Below are 26,227 nucleotides of genomic sequence, written 5' to 3'. Positions count from 1 at the left end.
CATGTCCAGTTGTGCAACTTGCTATTTTAGTTCACCCTACCTACAGCTTTTACTAAAACAAGAGGAAAAGGATGAAGAGGAGAGACTGAAAAGTGTGTGTGAGAGGAGGGAAAGATGACTCATAAGTGGGACTGCATTTGAAAATGAAAAGGATCAAGGTGTAGTGATCATAAGAGAGAAAGTTATGGCTTCTGTGAAGAAGGCACAATTAAACTGTATGGTCATTTATCTTCTGAACAGATTAAGGTATGTTTGGGAAGGAATCCATGGGCCTGAATTGAGTAGATAGATTTCTTCTCTCTTCAAAGTTATTTAAAGGAAGGAATTTTTAGTGCAGCCTTTATAAGGTGATATTTTAGTGCTAGATTGCACTGGAAGACTTCCTCAGGCTTCTGGAAAATCCCATTTAGCCTACAGGATAGTTCTAATAGCTGCATGGTTATACAGCAGGACAGGTAGCAGAAAGGGAAAGAGGAGGAAGGCCACAGTACAAGAAGCCAAATGGACTTTCTCACGACTTTAGGCTACAATCAATGGAAATTAAAGCTCATTAATAGATCCACAAATTTCTGCTTTCAATCCAGGTGTTGTCTCTTTGCCCCTCTGCTAACGTTCTGCTCTTCCAGCCTTGTGCCTGTGCCTGTAAAACTTTCAGAATACTTGGGATGGTCAATAGTCTTGAAATAAATCTCTCTGTAGGGTTTAAGTAGTAGTGTGCAGTTATGAGGATGGAGTTCTTCTGTCTACAGCACTGCAAAGAGTGCCTGTGGTGTTTCCAAAAGTGTTTACCAGCAGTATCCCACTGCCAGCTCTTCCTACCTTCACCCTTCTTCTCCTGCCGAAAGCTGGAAGTTAACAAAGCTACAGCAGTCTGGCATGTCAGTGAGGCTGATAGAAAATACATTTAATTTTGTAAGGCATTTTGATTAACAAAAGTAACTCTCAATGTGAAATTGGTTTAAAAAATTGGCTGAGTGGCAGGAAAAGAGTCCTTTTGATTGATTCCAGTGAGTATTTTCCCTAATCCCAATACTACGGAGTGCTTTCATCGTTGCAGAAGTAAACAAAAAAACTGTTACTGATACTAATTGCCAGCAGAATGGGTGATGATAATGGAACCCTCACAATTTGCTCTGTAGGCACATTCAGACACACTGTGTCTTTAGCACGGCCAAAGGCAAAGTTGCATGCCAGAGCACAGGGAATGCAAGCCATGCCTTATGAAAGGGGGCCTGTATCCTGGAAAGCAGCACTTCTCAGAAGCCTGTAGTGGGCAAGCAACTGCACACCAGCTTCCAGCACAAGGCTGAGAGGCAATGGCACTGAGGCTTGCATCCTGGCATGTACAAAAAAATGAACAAGAGTGGGGATACTTTTGCCTCAGTCAACAGTTTTGGTGTGACTGATACCTGAAATGACACAATGTGATTCCGTGCTAGGATTTGTAAAGGAAAGATCTTGAAATCAGAAGATGCTGTTAAACAGGACAGCATGAATTATTTGAGGTCTGAAGAAAATGCCCTTCAGTGCATTTACTTAAGCAATGTTTTCCTTATGAAATTAATATTAAGGAGTGACTTGACTGATAAGGAGATACGGAATTGGGGGGGTAGTTGATACAGGTGATGGCTGCACTGCTGTCCAGAGGGACTTAGACAGGCTTGAGGAAAGGGCTGACAGGAACCTCATGAAGTTCAGCAAAAGGAAGGGCAAAGTTCTGCCTCTGCAGAAGAATAATTCCAGGTACCAGCATGGGCTGGGACAAACCTGCTGTAAAGCAGCTCTGCAGAGTGAGAAGATCCTTTCCCTCTGCTCAGCCCTGGTGAGACACAGCTGACATGCTGGGTCTGGTTCTGGGCTCCCCATTGTGAGGGGACATGGACATACTGCAGCAGGTCCAGTGAGGGGCTATGAATGTGGTTAAAGCCTCAGAGCATCTCATGTAGAAGAAGAGGCTGAGAGAGATGGGACTGTTGAGCCTGGAACACATGATGGGAAAGAGTGAGGAAAATGGAGATGGGCTATACTCACTGGTGGCCAGTGACAGGATAAAAGGCAATGGGCAAAAGTTGTAATGAAGAAAGTCCATTTAAACAGAAGATGATACAGCAGAGGTGTGCTGGAACAGCTCCCTTAGGCTGTGGAGTTGCATTCACTGGCCATATTAAAAATCCAACTGAATACAGCTCTGAGCATTCTGTTCTAGTTGCATTCTCTTTGAGCAGTGGCAGGTGGACTAGATGATCTCCAGAGGTGCTTTCCCACTTCAGCCAGTCCCTGAGATGATTCTGGTGTTAAAGGACTTCTTAAGTTGTTGAACTTGAGCACATGGATGAATTAATATTGAAAGCTTAAACAATGCAAATTCACATTGGAAATTAGATTTTTTAAGTGAGGGGAAAATAATGAGTTTATGCCTTCCAGTTTTGACACAGTGACTGTTTTGCTGTAATTTCTCTGTAGAGTTATGCTCTGTAATTTCAACTCTGAAAAGCCTTGAGGTTAGCAAATCCTTCTACTTGCTTTTTGGTGGGAGCAACTGTGTTTATGGTACTTCCTGACAGGTGCTTGTTCATTTCATTTTCATAACAAAGATTCTAAAATTGCATTCTTATCCTTGGCTACAATAGCACAGCAGCTAGGGTCTGTGATACGTAGGAGGTGATATTAGAAAGTCAGATTCTTTTCTTTCATCAAAGTGTAGATTAGAGAGAAAAATGCAAATTCACTTCATTTTAAAATTTGAGACTTCAGAGTGCTACTAATTTTTCTGGAGAAGTCATCTCAAGGTGTTTAGTTTAGAAATACACTGTAAAGAAGACAAAGTAGAAGGGACAGATTGTCTCTGGTGTGGGTCAGTTTTTGCATAGGTTAAAGTTCTTGTTTGACTGCATGACTGAAGATGTTCTGCTTCACCAAAGCCAAAAGGGATACTTTTTGAAAATATCCAATGTAATCTTTAGTGTCTTTTCCCCTGTAAATTCATTACCTGTTACTCCCAGGAAAATCATCTGTTTTGGTTGTTGTCTTGTAAATTAGGCTGTTGCATCAGTGGTTTTAGATTGTCCTGCACATGACAGAATTTTCCTAAATGTGAAAAAGAAAATTATTTAGTCTACCTACACTCATTCACTTCATTTAAGGCCTGCTGCCATCTTGTCTTCTTTTTATTCCCTCTCTGTCAATGGGAATAAGCAAAGCTTCCTATTTGAAATCAGTTTGTTGTCATTTTGCCAGCACGCTCAGGTTGTTCTGCTCCATGGTGTTGCTGATGGATTGATAAAAGACTGCCAAGGTAGAATGTGCATCACAGTGAAAGCTCAGTGAATTAGTTGTTCTTTGTGACATTACACAGCATTTAAAGCATCAGGAACTTGCCTATCTCTGTGCCATTTCAGCCATGTGAACTGTGGCCAAACTGACCTGTGCAGTAAAACTAAATGGAGCTGCTGCCTACCTTGATGTGGGGAGGGAGGAAGTCATCAGTTTCTAGAGTTTAGCAACCCAGGCTAGGAGAAAACCAAGTTCAGTTTGCAGTCAAAGAAATGTGTTGTGAAGAGAAGCCTTGTGATGGCAGTACCAGCTCTGGATCTAGGGTGGAGGAGGCTGTCAGTCATCACTGGGGTCTTTAGGGCCCAGCTATCTGTGATTATCACCCTTGTAATCTTTTATCTATTTCTGTGACTTTCTGCTAATCTGGAGCCTCCTTTCTGACTGCTTTTGGGAATAGCTGCTTTTGGATATGTAAACCATGTTTTCCTGTTTCTTAGGCACTTGTTATTTATTTTTGTTACTCTGAGGTTTGGTATGTGGAAGTGGTTATTGTGTTAACTTCATGAAGGTTATGTAAGGATTTTTTTTTTATACAATGCTGGTAATTTAATTTTTGAAACTATACTTAATTAAGTTGAGAATGATAAATCGATCTTTTGGGCAAAGTCAGCATTATGGTTACTTGTAGGTGCAGGGATAACTTATCAGGGTTAACCTGTTTGAACAATGTTGAGACTCCTTAAAGTGAACCAACATTCACAATTTACATAATGTACAGAACTATCCTGTGCTACAGTGTATCCAATGCTTAGGACCCCACATTATTTCTCATTGTCTGATTCTGTAAATGCAAATCATTGCATGTTGCCTGGATCTTCTGAATGTTTTTTGTCAACTTTCACAGTGACCTTTGGAAACTAGATAATATTTTTATCACCCTAAATGGATTCAAAGTCCATTTATTACTTTTGGAGAATCCTGCTGTATGCTTTTATACTTGGGTGGAACTGGTTTAAGAAAGTACTTCAGAATAAAAAGTTTTGCTGCTTAAGATCTGACTTCTCATTACTAGTTAAATTAATTGAAAAAGTTGATAGATGTAAGAGCCATTGTACCTCTGGCAGTGAATTAAAAATAATGGAGTCAGGATTGGTGTTGACCTTTTTTAACGAAGGATTCATCTGCTTTGGTGATGTGAATACCCAGCACTAATGCTCATGTGCACCTGAGTTTTCAAAACTTGTTACCTTCTAGTTTGTAGCTCTCTGTAGTTTCTGAAGTGTTTACATACGTATCCTTAGCATCGTTAATTTTTGAAAGAATGTACAAGTTTGTTGGTTCCCAGTGAATCACCTCTCAGTGAGTCAAGTGATGCAGTCCCATGGCACTGCTGTGATGTAACTTGGTACGGGTGTTTTGTGTGGAGCATAGAAAGGTTTGGGGTGCCAGGGTGGGATATCACGAACTGCAGACACGTGTAGACACGAAAACTTGCACTCCAGAAATTTCATTTGTGAAATTCCACAGTTGTCCTCTCTTGTAGGTATCCTGTATCCAAGGAAAACAAAGCTTAAGATGCTGTAGCTTAAGCAGGCAGTTTAGTGAGCGAACTTTGTAAAGCAAGTTCAATCTTGCACCATTACAGAGCACCTACACTGCAGTAGCACTGGTGTGGCTTTGTAAGTGCTCCTCTTTCTCCTCACTTTTCACTTTGTATGTATGCAGTCGTATCATTTAAATCCTCATAGGGAGGTTTATCGCTGTCTTCTGTACATTTTGTAAGTGAGGAATAACACTTTTCCTCATTCCTATGTCAATATATGAGCTTGGAGTGCTGCTATTAGTTTTTAGCCTGTTTATCTAATGCTCCATGGCATTTACTGGAATTTCCTACCAGGAAGTTCATCCTATTATATTCTCCAGCTCTCAGTGTCCTTCCTCCCCCAGTCTCAGGGCCTGTTTGTTTAATAGACAATTTGGCAGACAACAGACAGTGTTCGAAAGTTTTCTTTTCTAAGTAGCTGTGCTAATTTCTACACATAGAGTGGAAGCCACTTAGTGAAACAAATCCAATTGCAATCTTATTTTGAAGTTAATGACATTTAAAACAAAAAATAATCCTTAGATACAAAAGAAGAAATATCTCTAGGATTTATTTTGAGACTGATTTGCTTTGCAATGGTTTTTCTTTGGGATCAGCTGTAAAATGATAGGAAAGATTTCCTTCCCTTGGTCCTGTTCAACTTTAGCTTTGCTATTTGGGAGGCTGAAAGTCTCCTGAGGGGCTGAAACACTGCAAGCAGCTCTGAAGCCACACTGAGATGTTGTGCCCTATCATACACCATGTGAATTGAACCATCACTTCCTTATTTGGCTTACCTTGATCTCAATGGGTAGCATCAAAAGTGGACTCGTGTAGGTGGAACTGTTACATATAAATGCAATACAAAGAAATTAGACCAAGAAGTCTCTTACACGGCTGGACTGCTGTCTCATCCTGTCCCCTTTGTGTTTGTGTCCCATCATGTTCCCCCCTCCACCTGCCCAGCTGCTTGCCATGAGTTTGCAAGTTCAGCACCAGCCTGTTCTGTGACAATCTTGTTTTCTTCAAAGGATGTGCATGGTGAGAAATCACTGATGTGAACCACAACTGAAAATCCCCAAGCTCTGCTCTGGAGGCAGCAGCCTTGCTGAGGTGGCATCTTTGGGGGAATGGGGTGGGCAAAAGGGCTGGGAGCTTTGACACCAGTTTGTAGGATGGCATCAGGGCCTGCTAGTGACAGATCCAGCCTTACCACCAAGGCCCAGGCCATGCCTCCCAGGGAATGGGAGGGAAACAATCCCACTGCATCCAGCCACACCCCCAAAAATCTGTGGCCAGGATTCCACATCCCAGATGCTGGTTAGTCTGGCCGCACTCCTGTGTGTGAGTGTTGGGTGTTTGTCATTGCATTTTTCTGGAACTTTTGTCTCCACAGCTTCCACCTTAACCAGGCAGGTGCAGCTCAGCCCCTGGCAGCTGTTGGGATCAGGGGCTTGCATGGAGGTGTTTCAGACTGTCCAGAGACACAGGTGCTCCTCACCTTGGGCAGTTCAGCAGTTGAGATGAAAATTGGGTGCAGTTTCCTGAAAACAACTATTCATATTTCAACATGAAGTGGTAACTGGAGCTTTCAACCTTAGTGCAGTGCAAAGCCATTGCTTCCAGTAAGAAGTAATTGTTTCGTATTTGGTGGAAAAATTGCAATAAGAAAGATCTCAGATGATTCATTTCCTATGCAGCATAGGTGTAATTCTCTTGGTTTGAGGCCAGAAACGTGGCTTGTGCTTTGGTTTATGTCTTGCACAACCGTTGTAATGTCCTTCCTCTTTTAGTGCAAAGAAAATATGAAATACTGCAGCAGAGTAGGAAAACAAGATAAGCTGCACGTTTTGCCACTGGCTACTGTACTGTACTGAGGGCAGGTCTGGTGGGCTGTGGGGCTGATCCCATGGCATTCCAGTAGACCTATGAGCCTAAAATTCAGGGATGTCAAACAGGGCTGGCCACTTACTTTGGTGTCAGAATGATATTAGCATTGGTGACTATGAAGTAATGTGACCAGAGGGCAGGCCAGGTCACATGAGATATCAGGATGAAAATCAAAGGTAATTAGTACATTAAGATTATAATCCTGTTTCAGTGATGACTTGCTGTGCAGGTGTAGGAAGAAACCATTTTTCATTGCTACATTTCAGTACTTTCTTGATTTGGTTGGGGCCATTGTTTCATTTAAAAGCAGCTGAAGATGTTCAGTTCAGCCAGGCTGGGGATGAGAGCGTGAAGGGCCTCGTTGGGGCGGCACTGATGCGCAGCGCCGCTAGCGCGGGAGCGCTGAGCGTGCCTGGAAGCTGATGGATTCCTTTCTGTGGGTGTTGGAAATGGCTTTGTGGGATGCTCTGCAGCAACAACTGGGAGGCTCTCATGGCACTTGCATTGCTTCTTCCTGCACATTCATCCTGAGAAGGGAGAGCCGCCGCTCGGTTCCTCTGGCTTGGGTCCCACTTTCAAACAAGAATTTGCCGCTGAAAGTTGGCCACCCACATTTTAACTTTTTGGAGCAAAATAAAAGTTGTGTGGTTTCATCTAGAAGTGCTTACAGTTCATGGCTTCCTTGGCTCTTGGATACTTCTGAGGGAATAATGAAAATGGGAAATTGATAGAAATTGGATGGTTTAATTAGGCCTTGAAAGAAACTTCACCAGAGTAACATCAGCCTCCAGCCTGTCAAATACCTAATGGGGGAGGGCTGCGTGTGATCAGAGTGTCACTTTATTTGGTGATTGTGATGTGATTCTTATTGAATTATAAACCAAATTAAGACATATGAAAGGGATTTTCTTTTAATAATTATCTACAGTAAAAAAAATTGACTGTAGCTTAATTAATAACTTCAATATAAGATCTAGAGAAGAATTTCCCTCAATCAAAACTATAATAAGCTGGAAAAGGGGATAGCTCAGGTAACAGAAATTGCTATAGTAGAAAGTACTTTTTGGTCCTTTTATATATACAATTGCTGTTTTATAAGGAGACAATTTCAGGCTTTTTTGTTGGATTAGAATGATCAGGATGATTTCTGTAAACTGTTTTCATTTGCTTTAGAAAGATTTTTTAAATTTTACTTTAAATACAAGCTGCTTATTCTGATGAATAAGTAGCTATTATATCAGATTCCTGAAATGATTTATTTCTGCTTTATGTTGGTTATACAATATATTCAGTTTTCAAGGCACTATTTTTATATATCTTTTTGTGTTCTTTTACTTCAGTCTTATGAATGGCCATGAGTAAAACAGAATTTTGAGGTCATGTTTTCATTAAAAGTGCCATTCCTGGTCTTGTTCCTCTGTATGGGACTGCCTGCTTTCCATAGGGAAAAAATACTTTGGGAAGACTTGAGAGGACTTACAGAACTTTCCTTTTAAGGACATGCTTTGTTGTCTTTTATGTGCAAATAGTTTAATTCCCAGTTATTTCTTTATTTTCTTATTCCTTCCTGAAACCTCTTAAATGTTTTACCCTGTCAGAGTAAACTACTGAAGCTGGGGTTAGTATGGTACAAATTACTGCTATCTGTGTGTAGACCACTGAGGTAAATATTGCTTCATGGAAGATGGAAATCCCTCTCCCTTCCAGGAGTTTGAACTGCAAGTTTATTTCTGCTGAGAAGTGAGGCAGGGGGTATGAAATGAGTTGTCAGTAGGAGTTTGAAGGCAGGAACTCTGAAGCTTCTCTTGCATCTTTTTGCTGACCTGGGGTGTTTCTTTGCTTGTGAGGTGACCAGCAGAGCTGAGCCCCTTCCCTACTGAGAGCTCCTCTGCTTTCCTCTCTGTGCCTCTCCCTATTTTCCAGTCTTCCCAAATGTTTGCCGTGCCCTCAGCTGGGTGCAGCCCTCTGGCAGACACTCACAGCTCTCCACATACCTGGGTTTGTTCATGTGAGTGTGTTCTGAATGCTCAGCCTGTATCCCTTCATTCATTGGAGACGTTTCCTTAGTGTATGAATGTTTCTCTGCATTCACCCCAAGGTGTCTTTTTTCCTTTACTTCCTCTCCTGTATTCCTTCCTCATCAAGCTCTAGTCTAATTTACCCTTTCATGTAATATATTTGCTTTCTTCTCTGCAGCTCCTGACCTCTGGAACAGCTTTCTAGAGTTCATGCCTCCAGAACCTCAGCTTTTAAATTGTATTTTTTAGTGACTGCTTAATTTAGAAAATGTAGAAGAAAGCCTGTGCAAAGTGTGTGGGGATTGGTAGACAACCTATGCTATGGCTTCCTGCGGTCAAAATTTATCTATGCTCGCTGGAAAGGCTTGCATCCCCTCCCCAGTAATATCAGCCTTGTGGTAAAATACAGAAAAGCTGCCATTTTATCTGCCCCTAGCAATTGTAATATCTTCTAGAGACTACGCCAGGCTTAGTCATTGTCCCTTGCTCAACTTGCCCATCTTACTGCTAGCTCTGAGACACCCACAGCTGAGGCCCAAGACACATTTCTCTGCTTGCTGCTTAATTCACTGTCAGCTATCACTTAATGCAAGCAATTTATTCCTTACCATGCTTGGTTGTTTCCAGTCTTCCTGTTTTTCCACCCCAGTCGACCATAAAGTAGAGTTTCTTTTCAGCTCCTCATCCCATGTTTTTTTTGGAATAAGTTTTTATCTTCTGTCCCCATCTCAGCAGGCTTTGTCCCAGGTTACTTTTGTTCTCATTCTGAGAGCAACTTTTGTCCTTTTGTATTTAAATCAGACTGCTGCTCCTCAAACACACCTTGAATGCTTGATAGGGGAGCAGGGGATGTTGGTAGGTCTCAGCACCTCCATGAAGATGGGATGTGCAGAGCCTGGGAGGTCCAAGAGCTGTGACGGGAGTTTGAAGTGGAATTTGATGCTTCACACTTGTAATGAAAATGTACTGACTGCACTTCGCCAAAGGACTTTGAATTTAGAGTTTTGGGGTAGTAGAATATGCCCAGCTCATTCCATTATGTTCTTGCTGAAGCCTAATGGGTGTAGCAATATTTCAGACAAAAGATTTTCAGAAGGTAGCACAGGTAATGTAATTTTTCTTGGGTCTGTCTCTTGCAAACAGTGCAACTGACTTACATCCAGTAAACAAGTTGAGACACACATCTAGCAGGACCAATTCTAGTGTGCATACTTTGGCAAAGTTATTCTCTGTAATTTTATCACTGGAAAGAATTAAAAAGTGTTTTACTGCTTCGTCCCTCAAACTTACAAATATAATTCTCAGTGTAACTGAGGCTTTGGTTGGATATGATGCAGTCCTCAAAAACTGATGTCTGCCCCACCTGGGCACTTGCTCTGCTATCTTGACAAAACCCTGTGCTGGCTCTTACCTGATGCTTAGCCTTTACTTGTTTGTTACAAGATACACTCTGAAATTTTTTCTTTTTATCTAATTGCTGCCAGTTTCTTTCCCCAAGAACTGAAGTTGATTGCTGTGTGACATGACAGTGAAGCTGCTCAAATGTCAGTCTGATGCTCCAAGGGGCATGGGTGGGTGTCACACTGCTTCTCCTCAGCAGCTCTCAGTGCAGGCTCATCACCCACCCAGCAGAAAAATCATTTCTGTTTTGGAGTAGGACTAAGTTACTGCTAGTGGGGACCTCTTGAACCAGCTTTCTGGGGGGGCTGATGAGGACATATCAATCAGGTGCTGCCTGCACCAGGAGAGCAGGGATGGAGGGAGGATGCAGAAGAGGTGGTGTCAGCAACCTGATAGACTCAAGTAGCCATGAACTCAAACCAGCCCATTAAAGGGATTGGGCTATAATTTCCCATTTGCACCTTTTCCACCCCTTTTGTCAATTAATTAATACTACACTTGCTCCTTTTCTTCTCTTCTATAAGCATAACCAGCCTCCAAGCTCCTCTTGAAAGTTAATCCATGAGACTGAGTACTGTAAAGTGAATTGCATCAGGTCCTGTGTGCTTGAAAATACTTAGCTTATCCTGGGAGTTTGTAAGCTATTTTCCTCTAGAGACAAATGTTCTTAGGAAAGACATTCTTGTGGGTTTGCCTCTGATGTGGATTGTGGTAGCTATCTAGGTTTCTTTAAAAAAAAAAAAAAAAAAGATGGAAGCTAAAAGGGCAAACCTACACAGGACTCAAGGTGCCACCAGTTTTTAGTGGTCTGCACTGAACAGTGGGTCTGTAGTTGTGTCTGTGTCAGGGATTGCTCATAGTGTTGGAAGAGAAACTTGAGTTAAAGCAGTTGATGCCACAATTTTTACATCTGGACCAAGGGGTTGGGTAGGTATCTGGTTTAGCTTAATGGGATGCTTGCTTTCCTGTTACTTTTGTGTCTCTTGCTGGAAAGTATCAGTTTGTGGCTTACCTGTCTCATAGTTCCTTTTATTTTAGGCTCCTTTTGCTGTCTCCCTGAAGAATCTGACTTCCCATTTCTTGCACTCAGGTTTCATGTCACTGAGAAATTTTTGGTCCCTTTGCTTCCTATCTGTCATTTGGGAAGCTTTGTGCTGGTGTCCTTTGGCTTGTTATGTCTTAGCAGGTCCCTCTTAGCGTGTCAGATGGTTGTGGATTGATCAAGTAATGCAATAAGGACAAATAATATTAATTTGTATAAATAGTGTAAATAGTGAATATAGTGCTGTAGGAAAAATAAGTGACTCAAATCAAGATTTTTTTTAAGAGGCTCAGTGATTCTGCTGATCACAGATCTTGAGATTTCTGAAGAGAAGCCAGATATCGGAAGGCACTATGAATAATTTTGGAGATGGGAGAGAAACTGTGAGTCACCAAGGATCTCTAGTGCAAACAAAACAGCACTAGGAAATCTTCAGTCTGTAATTCATGAAAGAAGAAATTGAGAGAATACACCACTTCAGTCCTGCATCTTATTAGTTATGAAGTTTGTAAAACAGGAAGGGGAAGCGAGGCCTTGCTGAGTGACGTGTAACATCTGGCCAGAAATTAAACATTCCTCAGTGTTTCCTAAAATTGCCTGTCAGTAATCAGGATCTTTTAGACTCCACTAAAATATTTTGCTCTATATATCTCTCAGGTTTGCTGTATGCTTTGTAAAGCATCTGTCTTGTAGATAGCTGTCATGTGGTATTTTTTTCACTAGCCCTACAGTGTCTGTAGGTGCACTGAGCCTGACAAGAGTGTGGTGTTTGTGCCAGCCCCAGCAGATGCAGGCAGGCTTTTGCTGCTCTGCAACCAAAGGATGCTGTCTGCATTCTCTCAGATTATTTGAAGTTCACGGGAAAATACTTATATAAGTCTAACCACAAAAGTAGAGGCAAAATACTGTTGTTTTTGTCTTGCAGACAAGTTGAGACAAAAAGTTTTGATGTATAATCCAAACCTAAGTTTCTCTTCTGATGGAGAGAGCTGCAAATCTCTGGATTTTATGTCTTAAGCATTGCCCCTCCTTCTCACACCTGGTTTTGAGATTCTCTTTTGTCTTTAATTGTATTCCTTTGGCCTAGTCTTCCCACGCCCTGAATTGTTCCCTTTTTACCCCTCCTTCCTTTGCTGTTACAGTTCTCAGGGTGGAAAAACACTTGCATAAAAAAGTGTGAAATGTATTTCTCTCTGTGGAATAGCTGTAATCTTAATTTAATCCAATTACATTGGCTAAACATATTAGCTGGATGCTTTTGTTAACACTTGACCTTTTGGGAATCTATGTCCTTGGATTACAGAGCTGAACAGAGCAGAGATGTTTCATGCTATTGGAAGGTGCCACCAGTGGTCTGCTGGGAGTGTGGTGCCTGTGTTGGTTAGAAGGATGCAGTTCAGATTTGCCCTGTTGCCCCAGTGAATTTTATGCCCCTTCACACAAAATGTGGAGAAGAGTGGCTTGAGTGCTCTGCATGTGCTGTTACACCATGGGCTTGTGTGAGTTTCATGTGCTTTAACTTGCCTTTTAATAAGTCTGAGGTTTGCAAGCAGAGTCCAACAGAAAGATATTATTTAGCTATCCATAAATAAATGCATATAAATGACTTTATTTAGAGCCTTCTGTTGGTCACAGATGCAAAGTAAAGTGCATAAGTCAAATCCACAAAACAGAAATACCTGTCTACAACTCCATAGCAGCACGTATTGTTTTGTCTTGGTTCAGTGAGGAGCAAGACATTATCCAGCCCCGTAGGGTGAATCTTAAAAAACAAACAAATAATGTACTCTGAATTGCTCTACCTAACTGAATAAACAACATTCTTCAGGAACAGTTATTTGTCTAAACTTGATTAGACATAAAAGTTCTTTTTCCCGTGTCTTCCAGGTAATGTGCTTTCTATTGTTAGGATAACGAGTATCCCCAGATTTAATTTCAGTAACCTGAGTGGCAGGGAAGGGTATAGAATTGTTTCCAAAGATAGTATATTGTGTTTCTGTCTAGGAACAGAATTCATATTGGTGGTGGTTTTCACTGCAGTTTGTCTGTGTGCTGCAAAGTTTAGTGGTTTCATTCACTATTTTTGTTATTCAAGATGTGTTTCCTTTGAGCTGAATGCAACATTTAGCAGATTTTCAGGCCTTGACTAATACTACTTTTGCTCCACCTTACTTTAATTTAGGCAGCACATGTGCTAGTTAATGTGAAATAAATGTAGTGGTTGTGCTTTCAATGAGGACAAGTTTTTGAGAGGCAGAGGAGAAGACTTGTCCAATGCTGCTCTTGGTGTCGTGTCATGTAGGAAGTTCATAGTAGTGGAAATTATTGGTCCCCTCAAAGCCATCTTCTCAGACAGTGAAGGGAAAAATATAACTTGCACTAGCACTACTTTTGCAGAAACTTAGATGGATATAACAAGTTTTTCAAAGGAAATGTAGCTTTATGGATTCATACATGTGGATGCTTGAGAGGCTGTCTTTGTTTTTCTTAAATGAAATGTTCACAGCTCAAGTGAGGGCTGAAATCTTTCATACCTATTCAAGAAAGTCCAGACTAGACTGAAATATACTGTGAAATGGTCACTCAGCTTTTCAAATCTAAAACAATTGCTGAATTTTCAAATAAAAACCTCATTGACCTAGCTTTTGAGGGATATATTTAAGTCTGCCTTAAGATTCCAGTAAATATTTGGATTCCATTGTGATGCATATGGGCTATGAACCTGTACTGATACCTTGGTGTGAAAAGTTCACCTCTCTCTGCCTTTCCTGTAGTCTCAATAGTGTTTGATAAAATGAAATATACTTCTTAACAATGCATTAATTATTTTTTTTTTAACAGGCAAAACGAAGGCTGGAGCTAGGAGAAAGTGGCCACCAATATCTTGCAGAAGGACTAAAGACTCCAAAGGGGAAAGGAAGAGCTGCAACAAGAAGTCCAGATAGTCCAAAAAGTAAGGGAGCTGGTAACATGCTGTCATGAGTCTGCCTTACCTAGCTTAGGGTGTGTTTATTGCTCTCCTCACCTAGATGTGCATGCAACAAACTCAGCCCCGCAGCTGGGCAGTGGAGAGCAGGTTTGCAGCATGGAGGGGTTGCTGCAGAGCTGCTAAGAGGCTGCAGAGGCTCCTGGCTGCCACGTGCTGGGCAGCCTGCATTCTCTCTGCCCCGGGCGTCCCCTTCAGCCAAGGCTGTGATGCTGGGGTGCCTGGAGAGGTGGATGCTGAGGAGTGAAGGTGGCTGATGGGATGGATTGCACAGTTGTTAGGCAAGGCTCATCAGGCCTGCCTCCTCCTTGGCTGCTGAAGTTACAGCAGCTGCCTGCCAGGGCTTCTTTCCCTGGGCAGGGATTTGCAAAGAATGCGAGCTGTGCCTCAGCAGCGCTGCATGAAAAATGCTCTTTGTGGCATCTGAGCTGCCTTCTGTCCCTGCATGGCACTCTGGATACTGCCACTGCCTAGTTGCTCTGAGTACTGATTTTTGCACATCTGCGTTGCCTTGGGCAGTGGGCTTCTTGCAACAGAAGCTGGGGGCTGTGGCCCTGCTGTCCTGTTTGGGGGTTTCAGCAGGAGAGTTAGGGAGCCAGATGAGGCAAGGAGAGGACTCGGGCAGCAGTGGTAGTGATGTCAGAGCAAGAGATGCCAAAGGGCCTTCCTCACCAGTCTGTTGGTTTCTACTGAGGCAGATAGGAAAAGTAAAAGTAGTTAAAGATAGAAACTTAAAGCATAGGAGTTAAACAACCACAGTTGATTTAATTAAACTAAGTTTCATTAAGCTATATGAAGCCTATTTTAAATTGAAGTGGATTCTTGCAGAAATTCAGTACTGTTTGGTGCACAGGATGCTGCTGCAGCATTGATAAACCTGTACAAAGAATTTGGTGTGGGATGAAGAGCACAAGCCATTTTAGGTGGGACTCCTGCTACTTCTTGCCATTATTGCTGTGATCCTCTTACACTTTTCTAAGCCTCAAACAAAACCCAGAAAAACCAACCACCCTTGCTCTAAATCCACAAGGTCGTGTAAGTGATGAGAATGAGATTTAGATGAGATGTTGGGAAGGAGTTCTTTCCTCACAGGGTGGTGAGGCACTGGCACAGGTTGCCCAGAGAAGCTGTGGGTGCCTCATCCCTGGAAGTGTTTTAAGGCCAGGCTGGATGGGGCTCTGAGCAATCTGGTCTAGTGGGAGGTGTTCCTGTCCATGGCAGGGAGGGTAGAACTAGATGATCTCTAAGTTCTGCTTCCAACCCAAGCCTTTCTATGAATATTCTTCCATTTCCTAGAGCAGACAAGCCCTGGGTCTACCCAAAGACATACAGCTAGCTGGTTCTCTTTGCAAAGATGGAATGTCTTGATTTTCACTGAAAAGCCATTGTATTCTTCAAAATATTTCAGGGTAATCTAAAGGTTCACTTTTCAGTGGGATTTTCAGTTTTGACTGACTTCTGCAGTTTAATGTATGGCATGACTCTTGAAAACATGAAAAAGACCACCAAAATCAGCCCAAGTTCCACCCTGCATTATAGTGGAAGCAAATGAAGGGTTTGAGATGTACCAGCCCAGCAGACTTGTAATAATGGCTGGCTCATTTCCCTTGACGGAGAGGCCTTGAACATTTAGAATTAGGCATCATTCTGATCCAAGTATTTAAACTCTTAAAAGCCCATCTGTGAAGTATATAGATGCAGCATTTGTGCATGGAAACCATGAATTGGTCCAAGCCATTTGCTGACTTCTAATTTAGAAGCTGTGGATACTCTGTCCCAGTTTGAGCATTGCTTGGTTATGAAGCAATGATGATTATAAATTGTTATTTTATATCAATCTCCTCTAATTCACTTGAGTTTTCTCAAGCTGTGGAGTCTGACACTGATGGAATCTGTCATTGTGTTCACCCACTGAAGTACACCTAAGTCCTGCTTAATTGCATATGAAGCACTTATCTCACATGAGGGGAAAATCAAACCCTGATGAAAGCTGGCTATCAGACTGATGAAGGAGAGTCACAGGGGATTTTTTGGATAAATAGATACTAAAAATACTATTATGAATTCACATAGTAAAAGCCTAAGCAGAATATTTCCATATGTATCTATCAGACTGCTGGAAATATTTGCATTTTAAAAAAATGTATATATTTGCTCATGTACCTGTGACTTTTGGAAAAGTACATCTTGAAATGCAAATACATAGTGGTAAGTTGTGTCTTAATGCGAGGTATGAGAGATTTCTCCAGTAAAAATGAAAGAAGTAACTGTAATATATGTAATACATGTAATTTCATTTTTGGTTGCTGCTTTCGGAACCAAAATGAGAAAAAAACTGATTTAACTTTCTTTTTCCTTTTCCTTCCAAGCTCCAAAATCTCCTTCAGAAAAGACTCGGTATGATACATCCCTTGGCCTTCTTACAAAGAAGTTCATTCAGTTGCTTAGCCAGTCTCCTGATGGGGTCCTAGATTTGAACAGAGCAGCAGAGGTCCTCAAGGTGCAAAAAAGGAGGATTTACGATATCACCAATGTACTGGAAGGCATCCATCTCATTAAGAAAAAATCCAAAAACAACATTCAGTGGATGTAAGTATTCATTATCCTTCTCCATCCCTGCTGGCTGATTTCACTATCACAGGGCCGCAGTGTTTTCAATCTCCCACCTTTCATTCTAACACTTTGCTCCAAGCAATTATCCAAAATGCCTTCCAACAGGATAAAGTCCTATTTTTCTGTTAAGAAAAGTTTATAAAAAGCATTTGTCAGGGAAATTAGAAACCAGCACTTTGTTTGAAAACTGGCTTAATTAATTTACTTGTGCCTGTGGAGTAGGTTTTAGGTATGTGTCTCTACCTACTGCCTTCTATGGTAAAAAGTAAAAAAATAAAAAGTAAAGCAAGTAAAAAAGTTAGGCTGTGGTTAGAACCAAGATTTTGGAAGTAGCTGGAAATATTCAACTCTTTCATCTTGGTGGCAGTTCCAGAATGTGTTGTTGTGATAAAAAGATGCTTTTTCTGGAAAGCATCGTTTATGTTGACTCGCTAGGGATGGGTTTAGAGAGAAAGGACAAAGAACTTCATCTGCAGTGTAAAATTCTGTCTCTCCCCTTTACCATGGTGTAGGGTCAGCTTTTACAGAATTCTTCCTTCCTTCTGTGTGTTGCAGGGGCTGCAGCCTGTCCGAGGACGGTGGGATGCTGGCGCAGCGCCAGGGCCTCACCAAGGAGGTGACGGAACTGACTCAGGAAGAGAAGAAACTAGATGAGCTAATCCAAAGCTGCACCCTGGACCTCAAGCTGCTAACAGAGGACTCAGAGAATCAGAGATATCCTTTTTCCCAAAACCTCAAAGGTGCTCAGCCTCCTTGCTGTGCCCTGTAATACTAGGAGACTTCCTCTGTGTGATGTCATTGAAAGAAAGCATCAGAAGCTTCTAGAAGTTGAAAAGGTTTTAATGTGGTTTGATGTAAAAGCTGCTTAAGCAGCTTGAACCTGCATGCTTCTGGAATGTGAAAAGGAAAAACCAGAAAAGGTGATACATAAAGGAGACTGTTAACATTTGTGTTCACCTACGGTAGAACCAAGAACCTTTACTGATTAATGAGTGAGGATATCCAATAGCCCTGTGTTTTGTTCAAGCCTAGAGCAAACCACAGTTTTATGTGTTTAGAAATTATAAAGGCATAAAGAGAGAGTCTGATCAGGTAACAGTCTTGTTTAGTCATTACTCTTTAAAATTTATTTCACTTTAAACGTTAAATATAAATTAAAGGCACGGAGAGGAAAATAAAGTTGGGATTTGGTTTAGTATGAAACTTGCAACGAAGTTTCAGATTCTTCTGGTTGGAGAATCTATAGCAAAATATAGATAAAACTTCTATGAGCTCTCAGAATACCTTAGGCTGAATTATTTAATGTAATAATTGCAAAAGGTTCATATGACTTATTTTGGCTGTTAATTCTCTTCATAATTAACCAGTTGTCATTTTCCTTGGATTTCCCAACTCTTAGCAACACAAGAAAGCATTTTATCAAATGCTGATGTGAAAACTTATTACTATATATAATAAGTAGTGTTCAAATAGCATCTAATAAAGTGGATTTATTCTCTGTTCTGAAGGACAGGAAGTAACTATGGGAGTACCAGTAAAAAGAACTTGAACTATGTGAGCGTTGACTTTTGACTGGATTTCACAGACATTTTGATGTAACCAAAGATCACCAAGTGGAATGGGGAGTAGGATCAGTACTGTCTTTAGCTAAGAGACATAAGCATGACATATCCATGAAGAGACATAAGCAAGACAAAGCTGAACATGACAGTTCTGAATTTTTGTAGCACTGAATCCTGTGGGGATGAACTCTGCCTTTGCAAACCTTACTTAACGAGTGGCAAAAGCCTTGATAAAGGCCATTTGGGTGAAAGATGATGGCCTGTCACTTTGCCTCTTGACTTGTTTGATCCAAGGTAGATGCAGTGTGTACTGGAGCTTGGGCAGTCTGTCTTGCTATACTGCTCTGTAACAGCACACACTCACACCACCCAAAAGTATATATAATAAGTCAGGCTTTTTATTCCCCTGGCATAAATGTCATGCCAGGTAACAGATGACAAAACTAAAGAGCTGGAGCTGTATGCATGTGATCATGGCCATTTCACAGTTCTTTTCAGAGCCAAAAGCACTTAAACATCTCAGTTACATGGATCAGTATGTGAGGCTTCCCCATGTAGTAACACCCAAAACACTGACATTTTGACAAATAATTGTTGAACGGCAAAAGATTCATATTTATGCTGTGCTTATGCAGAAATTGACATTCTGCACTCTACAGGTTTAAAGTAGCTGCTTAAACAGGCTTTAAAAATAATTTTGTATTATATAAATTAATATATAAATATATGAATGTTGCATAAATGTTTGTATATTTATATAAATATTATATAGGTTCTATGTATTATATATTTATGTTTGCAAAGCCCCTCAAATTTAAACTGAAATTAGGATTTTTGTCATCCTGGAGAAGAGAAGACTCCAGGGAGACCCTATAGCACTTTCTGGTATCTAAAAGGAGCCTATGGGAGATCTGGGAATGGATTTTTTAATAAAGACATTGTTGTGAAATGGCTTTAAACTAAAAGAAGGTGGGTTTGGATGAAATATTAGACAGAAATTCTTTACTGTGAGGTTGGTGGGACATTGGCACAGGTTGCCAAGGGTAGCTGTGGATGCCTCATCCCTGGAATTGCTCCAGGCCTGGCTGGATGGGGGTCTGAGCAACCTGGTTTATTGAAAGGTGTCTCTGCCCATGACAGAGGGATTGGAAACAAATGATCTTTTAAGGTCCTTTCCAGCCCAAACCATTCTATGATTCTATGACGCTGTGTATGCACTTCTATAGCATGCACCTATAAATTTCCTATACACTTTTCCAGTGATTTTCAGCTCTCTGCATGTTGATAGCAAGTGCATAAAAATTTTTGCTTCATGGAGTCTGTGAGTAGTTTCAGGTTGTTGAACCTGAGCTTCTGTAGTTTCCCCCATATAGAGGAGGAGAGGAGCACTCAGCACAGAGAATCCCTTTTGTTCCCTGAGTGGTGGCCCCAGCTGTGACATCAAAGGAAAGTTCTCACAGGGCTACACAATGGCAATCACAGTGTAACCTTGGGTTAAGAGCTTTGTTGAAAATTGAGAAAATGGAAAAATAATTGAAAGACTTCTGCCTTTTCTAATAGTGTGAGTGTGTTGTAACCTGGGATGGAAAATTCCTTAACACTGATTACATTAGCTTATGTGACATACCAAGATATTAGAAAAATTAGTGGCCTTAAAGACCAAACTGTTATAGTTGTGAAAGCTCCTCCAGAAACAAGACTTGAAGTGCCTGACCCAGTGGAGGTAAGGAGAATCTGGCATTTCCTGCCTGGTTATATATAATTTTTCTGCAGATACAGTGTCTCCTGAGTCTTACTGTGATATGTGCCCAGGTACACAGTCCTATATTCTTACACATTTTAGGGATGTTTCTGTAGAAAAGGAAGGGGAAACTTTAAATATCAATTCACACAGAACAATTGTTATTTGTTCCTTTTCACTCACTTTCAGATTTCTTCAGAGTAATCCACACTATTTACAGATATTTTCTTTTGCCGTGCTTTGCATAAAGGGAAACTCTCCCTTGACAATTGAAATTTCCTTGGTTTGTAACAATGTCAAGTCTTTCACAAGAAATTCAGCTTTCTTATCTTAGTTAAAAAGTTAATGGATAACTCAATGCCTTAAGCATCTTGACAATGCATATAACTGGTATCCTAATTTATTGAAACATGTTTTCATGTAGGAATTTATTTTCTCAAGTATTACAGGTATTGTAGAAATTTGTGTTTTACTCCTAGAACACATTCTTGCCTTTCCTTCTTTCATCATCATCATCATCTTTGCTTCATTGGCACTTATTTATTTTAATTCTCACTTAGGAAGACAGACCCAAGTATGTTGGGCAAATGAGAAAAATTGGCAGGAATGGCTTGGTTAGAGATTCAAAAAATGTACCTAATTTCTTCACTCAAGGAGCAAGTAGAGATGGGGCTAACCCCACAAACACTGCAAATGTTTTGTTCATAGCTGTGCGTTAATCTTTCATCCTTGCACCAGGCCAAGTGAGCTCAGCCATACCTGCTGCCCTGTGGGCAGGATCAGACTTTGGATTCCCTGTCACTTTTTTTTCCTAAGATTATTCTGCACTTGCTTAGACCCATTTTGGTTTCCATCCTTCTTTTTTTCTTTTCTTTGCCTTTGTCCTTACTTTCCCCTTTGAACCTTGTTGCAGGTTCTGGCAGGAAGAATAAATCATTTTGTTGCAATGAGAAAAGGATATCTTTTATCAGTATTCATAAATATATACTGTTATTTTGTTTGCTTTCCTGTTTCTTTCCCCTGGGCATTTTGCTTTGATTTTTAATTCAGTGAAATCAGGCAGGCAGAGAAATGCACACGATCATTAAAATTAGTGCTTAGACCTCCCTTATCCTCTATGCCCACCTTATTTAATTTTCAGCTTCAGGCAGTAAAGTCCTATTTCTTTCTGTCACATGCTATTACATTCCAGTGTTCATTTTTTTGTATACCTCAGTCACTCAATAGTACCTTCCTTCTTCAACTCCTGCTCTTTACATCTCCTTTTTCTCCAGTTATCTGCAGCATTGCCCTAAGTACTCCTAACTGTTTTCTCTTCCCTGGCAAACCCCCATTCATTTGCTGTCCTCTGTGTTTGTAAATGCTGTCTATTATGTTACATAACTGTCAGAACCCAAATAATAAGAGGAACATTTTGTCAAAGGGCACAAAAGGAAATATTTTAAACAAGTCTGCAAAGAGGTACCTAATGCCTATATTTATGCTTTTTAGAAAACTATTGATGCAATTCAGCAGCAGCAGGTTTATTTATAACCAGAGTAATTTATGGTTTTCCATCATAACACAAAGAGCAGCTTTGCAGGTTTTCTGTGCCTGGATCATGTTGGTTTATTGCATCAGTGTGTGAAAGTTAAGAAAAGTGTAACTTCTTGCCACAAATTAGCAGTTCCTATTCAGAACCACCATCAAAATCACTGCCTTGGGGGGGAAGAAGAACTTAAATAAGTAGTTTGGATGAAGAAAACAGCATCGGGTTTGGAGTTCTTTTGTTATTTGGAAATACTGCCTGATAAATAGATGAACTTGCATACAGGTATCTGAGTTCAGTTGAGGCCCTTGGGAAAGTGGGAAAGATGTTTTGGCATCTTTTTAAAGCAGAAACATTTATACAAATTTATACAAATACATCCAATATTATTGTTATGAATAATTATAAATCCTGTGACTTGCATCCCACAGTTCCCTTCCATCAGAATGCTCCAGGCTATTGTGGTTATAAGAAAATGTTTGGAGTTTAATCCTTTATGCCTTCCTTCTTATGATATGACACACAAAAATGGTGGGATTTTGACATTTGTGCATGACAGTGGAAAAAGTTTTTATGTTCTAGTCTGCAAGATACATCAGCCAAACCTTTCACATCTTGGAAAAAAAAATAGCTTGGTGTTCTTTTCAGGTTTTTTTGATTAGTAAAACTGTACTCAAACACTCACAACCCAGTATTTACTCAGAATCATCAATATTCTGTTGCGTTCATTGGTGTAACACAATTCTGATGTTTGTTTTGTTAGCAGAGTGCATTGATACATTTATCTAGTACTCAAGGACCTATTGAAGTTTATCTGTGCCCAGAGGAAAATGATGCCCTCAGTCCAATGAAAACCTATAGTCAGGACCACAATGGAAATATTTCCAAAACCATTTCCAAAGGTAAAATTATTTCTTTGCACTACTAATGGCCTTTTTTCAAGCTCACATTGAAGGTTTCAGTTTGAACTTTGGATTTCCAGCTCTTGTTCTTTGGCTTTATTTTTCTAAGAAGTGGAAAGCTAAGGTATTGAATTTTCACTATGTATTTCTGGTTGATGTAGTCAGAAATAAGTTTTCCTTTGCATCATTTGTTTAAAGTAAGTTTTCTGTTTGCATATCGTATGTAACCAAAGTATATGTAATACTGAAGAAAGAGACAATGTTGTTCCTTTTAACTTTTCAAATAAGACAGTAGGAGTAAAGATCCATCTCAACACAAGAGGCAGAAATCTCTGTGTATGGGTGTATGTGAAGCTACATTGCTTCACTGATTACATCTGGTACCTAGAAAATTCTCGGTTTTGACTATTAACCCCATGAAAAAATGGGTGTCTTCACTGTGTTTGATTTATTTCCCCCTGCAGATGTTTAAATCTTGTAAGATAATTTTTTAATAGAAAAGTGAGAGATGATAGCAACATGATCATTTTTGAGAAGCCCATCGAAAACAAGCTAGAAATTATATGGAGGCCATTTTTTTATTGTTGGAATTATGCTTTTTGAAAGGCCCTTTATGCTGTGGTTACTTTGTTTGAACCTTGTCTGATATTTCTACTGATATTAAATGTGGCAACTTCTATTTTTTTCTCTCCCTCCTGTCACAGAAGTGGCTTCTGCTAACTCAGGACAAGGTGACTGCTCAGTAAATATGGCAACAATCTCTCCATTGGCTTCTCCAGCCAACCTTCTACAGCAGACCGAGGACCAAATTCCCTCAAACTTTGAAGGACCATTTGTGAATTTGCTGCCTCCTCTGCTTCAGGAAGATTATTTGCTGAGCCTTGGGGATGAAGAAGGCATCAGTGACCTCTTTGATGCTTATGATTTAGAGAAACTTCCTTCACTGATGGATGAATTTATATACAGCTGATTGTCTTAAGTGCTGTCCATATCTAAACTATGTTTCTAATGGAATCAAAAAAACCTGCCGTCATTCAGAGTTGTCCTCTACTTACCATAAGAATAGCATTATTAAATAAACTAGGCTCCTGAACAGTGCTTATATTTTAATTGAATCCTCCCTGTAACACCATAAGAAACAAGGGAAGGCTTTTACAGCAGAGCCTTCTCCCTGCCCCCGAGCTCCAGTGCCTTGCTAGTCAGCGGGTGCAAGCAGGTGACCGTGGATGTTTTATCCTCACACTCCCCCAGTCTCTGCTTCCCGTGACAAGTGGGCTTACGGAGAAGGGCTCCGTGAACTGGTTTAGTCCTAAATCACCATTTTGTAATAGTATTTCAGGTCGTGCCTTCTGCAGAGAATGCATGTCTTTGGAGTGTCACAACGTGGATTGTGCACGCAGTGAACGTAAATATGAAGTAATGCAAAAGAGTGGAATGGGATTCTTGAGCTACTTGTGGGAATGTTTAAATTGCTGTCATAATGCTCATTTTGAGCTATGTATATGTCTCATTATGAGGTCAAATACTTATGTCCTTAAAAGCTTTTAATGAAAAGAAAATACACTGTAAATGTAGTGTATATTGCAGATATTGAAAAGTATAAAGTTCTGCCACTTCTCGTAGTAATCGCAGATTTTTAAAAACGCTTGTGTGTGTGCGTGTGTGCGTGTGAAAGTAGTTTTTGTTGGTTGTTTTTTTTAAACTAGAACGAAGATGCACAGTTCAATTTTACTGCCCCCAGTGTGCATTAGAACTGGTACAAGGATTTTTGTGGTACTAAGTGGGGCTTCATGTTAAGTGCCTACTAGAGATGCACTGTGGGTTTTTCCCTCTATGGAAAACACTTATGCCAAGCTTTGTTTGTTCAATATATCATATTTATCTCAGTGGGTTAGCTTCCTCTGCTTACAGCTTTTTATAATTCTCTTCGCCAGCAAAATGGAACTAATTTTTTTCCAAAGTACATAACTGTAAGTACCACATCAACTGAATTGCATTTATTTTTTGAAGATCTTTGCTAGTATAGTATAGTACCAATATTTATTTTTTGAACGTCAGAGGAATTCTAAGAAGTCTTAAATAATTTTTTTTTTCTTGAGTGTAAAATATTTTGCCATGTTCTGGGCTAAATTAATGTAATGTTGATTAGATGATGCCCATATAATCTTTTTGTTTGCATTACTGTTGTGCTTATCTGACATATTCAGAAAATTAGTACTATTTGTACTGTAGTAGAATATTATGTATGCAGGTTTTCTGGTACCATTGAGTTGCTGCTATGAAAGCTCACACACGAAAAGGCAAGAAGTCACAGTACTAATAAGGAAACTGTATGACTGTGTGGGTTTTGGAATATAACAAATGTATAAAGGGCAACACATAAAGAACTGTTAAACAGTGTTAAGTGTGTGTTTATATGTACAAATGTTTGCATAGATCATTCAGCAGTTGTATTTAATTTGATATATGTTCTCAACTCACACTTTAGTTATCTAGCAGTTTTGTACAATAGAATTAATTTGTAAACACTGCCAGAATATTTTCTAGCTGGTTTGTAATTTTTTAAGAGTTTTTTTAGATGTGGATCTGTAAATAAAATTGTAGTATTTAAAGTTTTTGTCTTGTGGAAGAGGAAAGTAAAAGTTGTGTGAGCATGAAGATTTGTGAGACAAAGGGGCACTTTTGTGAGGGAAGAGAAAATGAAGACTAACGCAGACCATCTTTTTTTTGTACAAATTAAACACTTGTCCCAATGTGTGTGGGCAAAATACTAATCTAATTTAGCTTTGCATTGTATGCTAGTTTAAAAAAAAAAACAAACCTCTGTAAAATACTGTAAAAAAAAAAGGAAAAACCAACAAAAAAAGCTTTTATGGTGAGTTTTGTAAATAGATTTACTAAAGGGTGACATGTTCTCTAGCTGTGATCTTACCACTTCAAATGGATGTAATTTGAATAAATTTTGTATGGTAATGAATCAATAAAAATGACATTTTTTAAAGACTTTAGATTTGTATACAACTATTTAAATTTTTCTTAGTCTTGGTGCCTGTCATACTGGTTTTTGAAACCTGTTACTGTTTTCGTTATTAGTGCAAACACTCATTTGAGAGATAGTTTCAATCCCTTTTTTTTTATGATGCCAGCAATTTCAGTGGGTTTTTTTAAGCCAGACTGAAACAAAAATAAAAGACACAGCAGGTGATCCAGAGGTTGGGATTATACAAATTTATTTTTATTTATTCCCTCTCCTCTCATATGAATTATGAACAGACTTCTTGCACACTTGATAGAAATGGTGTTATTGTAAGATTAAATAACATTAAAGTACTTGTTGAGAATCTGCTTAACCTGTCCCAATAATTGTCCAGAAGTTTCCTAAAGTAGCTTTGAAAAGAAGTGTTTTCTTGAGTCACTTCCAACAGTCCCTTGCACCAGACCTGTATTTATGAACTTGTACTTTTCTAGTATTAGTGCTGCACCTTTTTGGTGGCACTAATGGCCACTACATGGCCATCCATCAACTGCAAAAAAAGAAAAAAGAAGATAATAAAATCACAGTAATACGGTTGATTGCTTAAATGTTGTACCTCTGAGCAAGTCACTTGTGTCTTGTTGTTTTCCTGCCCACCAGGAGAAGGCTATTGCTTTTTCCGTGCACCTGTATATATTCAAACATCTGCACACAG

General features: G+C 39.9%; 1 protein-coding gene across 1 annotated transcript in view; it reads left to right on the top strand.

Annotated features, from left to right (window-relative positions):
• E2F3 (E2F transcription factor 3) overlaps positions 1-25,478 on the top strand; it is a 41,678-nt gene extending 16,200 nt beyond the window's left edge. Inside the window, exons 2-7 of the mRNA XM_058028275.1 lie at positions 14,048-14,159; positions 16,562-16,781; positions 17,361-17,519; positions 19,976-20,090; positions 22,400-22,538; positions 23,243-25,478. Coding sequence (XP_057884258.1) covers positions 14,048-14,159; positions 16,562-16,781; positions 17,361-17,519; positions 19,976-20,090; positions 22,400-22,538; positions 23,243-23,508 — 1,011 coding nt within the window. The 3' untranslated portion in view covers positions 23,509-25,478. The remainder of the gene's footprint in view (positions 1-14,047; positions 14,160-16,561; positions 16,782-17,360; positions 17,520-19,975; positions 20,091-22,399; positions 22,539-23,242) is intronic.
• The last annotated feature ends 749 nt before the right edge of the window (positions 25,479-26,227 follow it).

Source organism: Melospiza georgiana, chromosome 1 (assembly GCF_028018845.1).
Source record: "Melospiza georgiana isolate bMelGeo1 chromosome 1, bMelGeo1.pri, whole genome shotgun sequence".
Classification (NCBI taxonomy): Eukaryota; Metazoa; Chordata; class Aves; order Passeriformes; family Passerellidae; genus Melospiza; species Melospiza georgiana.
This window is presented reverse-complemented; position numbering and strand designations above follow the sequence as displayed.